At 35.8% G+C, this 7897-nt stretch overlaps 1 protein-coding gene across 2 annotated transcripts in view; it reads right to left on the bottom strand.

The window, feature by feature from the left end:
- The window catches only part of STXBP5L (syntaxin binding protein 5L), a 378355-nt gene extending 371218 nt beyond the window's left edge, over window positions 1-7137 (bottom strand). For both annotated transcript variants that reach the window (XM_024769286.1, XM_024769287.1), the window contains exon 1: window positions 6949-7137. In XM_024769286.1, the coding sequence (XP_024625054.1) occupies window positions 6949-7137 (189 nt within the window). The remainder of the gene's footprint in view (window positions 1-6948) is intronic.
- Between the last annotated feature and the right edge of the window lie 760 nt (window positions 7138-7897).

Here is a 7897-nt window from a genome sequence, read left to right as displayed (position 1 = left end):
TATATATATATATATATATATATATATATATAACACTTATTTGCTTGTTGAAATATATATCTCATCTGACACTGAAGTTTCCTCCTTATTCTACTTTAAACAAACAAAACCTGAAAATTGCATGTAATGAATTTGGGACGGTTTATGGATGAGAAGTTCACACAGAACTCTAATCAGAGAACCAGTGTGCAACAAAATAATCTTGGTCATTTCTAAAGTGATTTGTAAATTGATGCATATTTAAATGTTTTCATTTAAAATAACATGTTTAAGACATATATCATTATTAATGACTTTATGCTTTAACCTCTTTTCAATTAATCAACCAACCATGTATATGCTACTTCCTTCATAAAGTATATCAAGTGCCTGCTATACTGGTTCTCAATATTGACTGTGCATCAGAATCTCCTGTGGGGTCTTTTTTAAAAATGCATGTGCCTAGGCCCAATTCCTAGAAACTCTGATTTTCTAAGACTGGGGTAGAGCTAGAAATCTTTCTTTTAGACAGAGTTAAGAACCAGTGGCCTAACAGGTAGTGAGCACCCTAACAATAATAAGAAAATAAAATATAATTGTCTCCCAGAGTTCATAGTATAATAGTAGTGACAAAAAAAATCTTTTTTAACCACAATAAGTTGCTAAATTCACACTATAGCAGATGCTATAAGCAAACAGAGAAGAGGAGGAAAAAAAACCTAACTCTGCCTGGGGTGGGTAGATGAGGAAGGCAGTGGTCAGAGCTGGTTTCACATAGATGGTGTTTCAACTACAAAGTAATGAAAAGTAACGAATTCTCTAATTATATTAAAGCTGGAAGACATATTCTAATCTGTAGCAATAAGCTAAGAAAAGGCATTGAGATATGAGAAAATATGGTGCTTTCAGGGAATACAATATATTTAGGGTATCAAGGAAATGAGGATGGAAAGGTAAACATGAGCCCCTTCTGAAAGGAACTACATAAAGATCAATTAAACAGTTTGAAGTTTAGTGTATAGAGCAGTGGTTTCAAATTGTGTTCATGGAATTCAAGTTTGGAAAAGGCAGTTCATTACTGCACAAACATCTGAACAACATGGGCATTCAAATGCATACATACTGAACTTAAAACAGATTGCAGTAAACCGATGCCATTAACCTGTTTTTTGCTGACCTTGAACAAAAATTTCTTCTACCATTTCTCTTTTTGAACTTCATATAGATGTGTCACTGATTATAAAGGTTGTACTTTTACTTTTATAAGGTTAGCAGATGTCCTACGACCTGTCTATAGATAATATCATACAACAAAACCAAATATAAAAAAAAGTTTTTTATTTGTTGGCTGAATAATTTATTATAATTTATTTTTTTTAATGTACACCAATGAAGTACCATATTTATTTGTTTTAATAGGTGTTATTTTGCTTGGATTTTACATGAGACCCTTGTTTCTAGATCACCACTGCTCTAGGGAAACCAACATAGAATTTTTAGCAGGGGAAATGAAATAATTACATTATAATTCAGAAATAACCATTATTATAACAAAATGAATTGGAATAGGGTAAAACAAGAGGTGACAAAATCAGCCAGGAAGTGATTTCAAGAGACCAGGCAAAACAAACACATGAAAGAATACTCAACATCATTAATTAGAGAAATGAAAATAAAAACTATAATGGGGTATCACCTCACACTGGTCAGAATGGCCATCATCAAAAAATCTACAAACAATAAATGCTGGAGAGAGTGTGGAGAAAAGGGAACCCTCTTGCACTGTTGGTGGGAATGTAAACTGATACAGCCACTATGGAGAACAGCATGGAGGTTCCTTAAAAAACTAAAAATAGAACTACCATACGACCCAGCAATCCCACTACTGGGCACATACCCTGAGAAAACCATAATTCAAAAGGAGTCATGTACCACAATGTTCATTGCAGCTCTATTTACAATAGCCAGGACATGGAAGCAACCTAAGTGTCCATCGACAGATGAATGGATAAAAAAGATGTGGCACATATATACAATGGAATATTACTCAGCCATAAAAAGAAATGAAATTGAGTCATTTGTAGTGAGGTGGATGGACCTAGAGTCTGTCATACAGAATGAAGTAAGTCAGAAAGAGAAAAACAAATACCGTATGCTAACACATATATATGGAATCTAAAAAAAAAAAAAATGGTCATGAAGAACCTAGAGGCAGGACGGAAATAAAGACGCAGACCTACTAGAGAATGGACTTGAGGACACGGGGAGGGGGAAGGGTAAGCTGGGACAAAGTGAGAGAGTGGCATGGACATATATACACGACCAAGTGTAAAATCGATAGCTAGTGGGAAGCAGCCGCATAGCGCAGGGAGATCAGCTCTGTGCTTTGTTACCACCTACAGGGATGGGATAGGGAGGGTGGGAGGGAGGGAGACACAAGAAGGAAGAGATATGGGGATATATGTATATGTACAGCTGATTCACTTTGTTATACAGCAGAAACTAACACACCATTAAGCAATTATACTCCAATAAAGATGTTAAAAAAAAAATGGGCACAGGTTCGTGGTGCCCCAAAACAATTACAATAGTAACATCAAAGATCACAGATCACAACAAATATAATTATAATGAAAAAGTTTGAATTATTGTGAGAATTACCTAAACATGACACAGAGACATGGAACGAGCAAATGCTGTTGGAAAAATTCTTCCAATAGAATTACTTGATGCAGGGTTGCCACAAACTTTCAATTTGTAAAAAGCATAGTATCTGCAAAGCGCAATTAAGCAAAGCACAATAAAATGAGGTATGCCTGTATATATTCACTTTGTTATACAGCAGAAACTAACACACCATTAAGCAATTATACTCCAATAAAGATGTTAAAAAAAAAATGGGCACAGGTTCGTGGTGCCCCAAAACAATTACAATAGTAACATCAAAGATCACAGATCACAACAAATATAATTATAATGAAAAAGTTTGAATTATTGTGAGAATTACCTAAACATGACACAGAGACATGGAACGAGCAAATGCTGTTGGAAAAATTCTTCCAATAGAATTACTTGATGCAGGGTTGCCACAAACTTTCAATTTGTAAAAAGCATAGTATCTGCAAAGCGCAATTAAGCAAAGCACAATAAAATGAGGTATGCCTGTATACGTTATGCTTTATACATTGCAGTATTCAAGGCTCAAATTGTTCCAAATTTGGCCAATGTGAACTCCTTGAAGTTGACCCCTGCATCCACACAATCCCAGTGGTATTGAAAGCATTCCTGCTTTCTGGCATAGCAAGAGGTATCAAGCTCATCTGGTACATTTCCTGCCCCAGACCTAGAAATAGCCATTCTTTTCAAGGAGCCCTTCTTCCTTTTGTTGGGAAATGGTTTTCAGAGACTATGATCAGCACTGGGGATGCTCACTTCTACCAGACTGTCATTATTTCTATGCCCTCTCAGTAAATAAAGCTAGGAAATATGTGAATTTCAGAAAGAAAACTAAATCATGCATTCATATGGATATTTCCAATTTAAGTGAACAATTAAATCATCAATTATTATATTTTTATCCCTTTGCTTTCACACTGAAAATCTTGGTTTTAATGACATTAACATGATTGCGTATTTGCTTATGCATATACATAACATATACATATATAATGTATATTATGCGTAAAATAGTTTCAGAGCTACAAGACTAGTATTACTACTAACAACAGAACTATCAATTGTGGGACTTCCCTGGTGGTCCAGTGGTTAGGACTCCAAGCTTTCACTTGCACAAGCTGTGTGGTCAAAAAAAAAAAAAAAGAACTATGAATTGCAACTGAGTATTTCATTGTGGTTCTCTTTGCTCTTTAGGATATACCTCACCATGGAGGTCCATTAAAAGTTTGAGGTTTTTTTTTTTTTGCGGTACGCAGGCCTCTCACTGTTGTGGCCTCTCCCGTTGCAGAGCACAGGCTCCGGACACGCAGGCTCAAGCAGCCAGGGCTCATGGGCCCAGCCGCTCCGCGGCATGTGGGATCTTCCCGGACCAGGGCACGAACCCGTGTCCCCTGCACCGGCAGGCGGACTCTCAACCACTGCACCACCAGGGAAGCCCAAAAGTTTGAGTTTTAATGTCATTTGAAATAATTGTTTTTTTCTGTGTGGTTTATACTATCAATTTTATATACTCCTAGGTTGTGGTTTATACTATCAATTTTATATACTCCTAGGTTCATTTGTATCCATTCGTTTCAGATTTGTAGGAGTTTTTTTTCCTTTTTGATCCAAATTTTTTAATTATATGAAATGTTCACATGGTTCCAAAATCAAAACTATAAAACAAGGTGCAGTCAGAGAAGATTTTTAAACACTTTATCCCTCCTTTTCACAATAAAGGTGTTTTTTAAGGTTATGAAATTGGACTGAATTGTTAAAGAGAGCCTGATACCAGAGAGAGATTCAACAGAGTGCATTGTTAGTAACAGTTACAGGGGGGAAATTACATGTTAATGAAATAAGCCTTATTCAAATCAGTAAACATGTTATAGATCCAAAATAAATTTTACACACACACACAAAAAAAAGAAGAGACCAGGCAAGAAAATATGGTGGAATGAACAAGTACTGGAGATGGTGAGAAGGGAATAAATTGTAAAAATACTAAGGAAATAGGATAGAATTTGACAACCAATCAAATAATAGAGAGGAAGATAGTTTTCAAAAGAGCAGATTCTTGATTTGTACTTTAATTTTGGCCATATTGAAAAGGTAGAAGTACTCATAAGGTACCAACTGCTTAGTACTCAGAATAGAATGTTCTTTGCACATCTAATCAGTGAGTCCAAATTAATTCCCCATTTTAGTAACAGTTTTAATTTTGGAGTTTCCTTAATGCATCTTTACACATTTTATTACAGTCCAGGTAACCTAAAGTCATATAACCACTTTTTTAAATTAACTATATTCCTATCTAAAGATGTCACAGAACTTTCCCCATTTAGTGAGATTTCAATACTATTAGTGTTCAGCTCACATAGCTTTCTATCCTTATAATTTCTTTGAATATTGTTACCTAATATTTTATAACCCACTGGTTATAGTCATTCCACCAAGAACAAGGTGATTTTAAAACTTTAACAATCATATAAATATGCATTTCACTGCCTTTTCCAACTTATACATTGCCTTCACCTAATTGTCTTGTTTGATCTTCCCAACTACCCTCTTAGGTAAGAAGAGCAGAAATACTTATTACCATACTACAGATGAGAAAATCATGTCACAAGGCAGATAAATGGCTTTCCAAAGAATATGTGGCTGGCAAGTGGCAGAGCTTTAAAAAATATAAATTTTCTGATTCCTAGGCCAGTGCTCTTCCTACCATCCCGTATGTTTTTGAAGTAATACATATTTAACTTCAGCCACTTTGCATGACTGTCTTGCCTAAATAAATAGGAAGGTGATTATCTACCCCATCTTCCTCTCTTGCATTCACCCATTTCCCCTGAAATGTTTTACTTAAAACCTTCTCTACCAGTTTATACCATCAACAGTCCAATGCCATTCTGTTTCAGAAATTTATCTTTTCTATATCAAGTTTACCTCTACTAAAACTATCCTGCATTACTATCATATTCACGAACTGAGAGACTTTGGAAATTTTTTAAGATTCTTGGAATGGTAATAGTAATACATCAAAGATTAGAGAATCAGGGCCTAAGTCCCCTGCTTAGCAGTTCAAATTTGGCCTTTAGGACCCTTTCACATATTTGCCTCATGACCACTATTAAGCTCCTCCCTAATCTGACAAAATATCTATTATTTCAAAGTGAGGACAAAATTGTATACAACTTTGTATACAAAATTGTACTGCATACAAATTTCACAGGGTAGATTAGAATTAAATCTGTTTATCTAACCTAATTCTAAATAAACTTGCTTTTATGTAATCTATAATATTTTAGTAATTATAGATTTGTTTTTATAATGACCCTACTGGGAACAGAAATTAAGGGAATAATTGAAACTTATCCCATTACACATAATCTGTTTACTACAAAAATAATTTTAATAATTTCAAAAAAATTTGTGTTGAATTACTGAAAAATTTAATACTTAATTTCAAAAATTTACTATTTCTTCTCATGTATTCAAACACATTTATAAAACTATATTCATCTGCATCATATGAATGACTTGGTAACTTTCTTACTGCACATGACACGTCAAAAGCACATTCTTAGGCTACCCCCCAAAAAAGGACAATACAAATTATAAATCACTTGATGTCAGAAAATAAAACAATTATCTCTATATATTAACACAATGCTTGTTTTGCAAATTCTCATCTCTCCCCATCAGAAACTCTTTCTTTTGCTTATTTATTAGAAGTTCACTATTAAAGTATAATTACCGAAAATGCTTCCTCACTAAACCAGAACACAGGCTATTTTTGAGTTCTTACAAGTATTAAGCCCATAGCATTTGTTTGTTTGTTTATTAAGAATTTAAGAATCTGGGTGTGTTTTTATTCAGAATTTTAAACACTGCCACTAGATATTTTAAAATGGACATATTCATCTAGCTCTTATCTACTTAATTCTAGCAACATCTTAATAGCTTCAATCATTTTATACTGAACAGTGAAATAAAATTAGTTTCTCTGAATGACAGCATGGGATTAACTACTTAAACATAAATATTAAATTTAAAAAGTAGTCCATTAATGGGCCTTAATATTATCTTGCAGAGTCTTCTTTTTATGTTTGCTTATTTCCCTCTTAAACTATAATTGATTTTTAAGTTGATGCTTGGAATATCTTAATTCAAACTGACCTACCCACAAAATTCTCTGCACCAGACTCTCTGATACTGGCATCTCAACAATTTCCAGTCCCTGGAGTGTTTTAATTCTTTCCTCACAGTAGTAAAATAAAGAAATAATAAGCTTTAAGCCAATTCAAAACTTACCTTACAAATCTGGAAATAGTCTGAAGTCAAGGTTTCCTGAATCTCCTCTCTGAGGACCCCTGCAGTCCCTCCTGGATGCATGGAACCACTTCCAGCCCCGCCACCACTGTTACTGCCACTGCTGCTACTACTGCCAGGGGAGGAGGCAGTTAAGCCATCCAAAACTTTTCGGAAATTAAACTTCTTCATTTTAAAAACTGTTGAGAAATTCAAAGGAAAGGGTGACTTAACACATGGAATTATACGTGGGTAAAAGTGTTTAGCTTTTCATCAGTCATGGCAGTAGCCAGTCCGCATTTTACGAGCATTGGCTTTCAATGAGTAAAAAAAAGGAAAAAAATCAACCTTTGGTCAAATTTTAATTCTAAAAAGCATATCCTTGAAAAAGAAAAAGAAAACACAACTCCAAAAGCACCAGTATTCCCTCCTCAGACACCAAATTTTCAAGGGCTTTATCCCCAGCTGTAGCTACGCTTTATCAGCACCGGGGTAAAAATAAAAGGCAGTGTCATCATCGTCATTAGCATTATATCATCATTATTATACAATCAAACCAGAGTCCATCAGACCAAGACTCTCTTTCTTAAAGGTGGGCTTTCTTCCTAAAGGTTGAGCTCACCGTATTTTATTTTCAGAAAAATGGTGGTGGGGGAGAGCTCGTATTTATTCTGCCACCACCTTCTGGGCTTTCCCTCATCATCTTCAACGCTCCCTTTTTCTCAACAGGAAACGCGGGGTGGTGAGGGTGCCTTTTTCCATTTCCACCCGGTACAGCCCGGACCCCAAAACACTTGCAGGTGACCCACAGCAACAGCCGACGGGAGGGGCCAGCAGCGGCGCCGGCTGTCAGTGGTGACGACGTTTGCGGCTCGAGTCCCGCCACAGCCTGCTGGGCAAGGAGAGCCGCCGCTCCCGCGGTCCCTCCCCGGGCCGAGCGCCTAGGCGCCGG

This window comes from Neophocaena asiaeorientalis, unplaced genomic scaffold (genome assembly GCF_003031525.2).
Source record: "Neophocaena asiaeorientalis asiaeorientalis breed wild unplaced genomic scaffold, Neophocaena_asiaeorientalis_V1.1 scaffold671, whole genome shotgun sequence".
Taxonomy (NCBI): Eukaryota; Metazoa; Chordata; class Mammalia; order Artiodactyla; family Phocoenidae; genus Neophocaena; species Neophocaena asiaeorientalis.
Note: the sequence above shows the minus strand (reverse complement) of the source record. Positions and strands in the feature narration are given on the sequence as shown.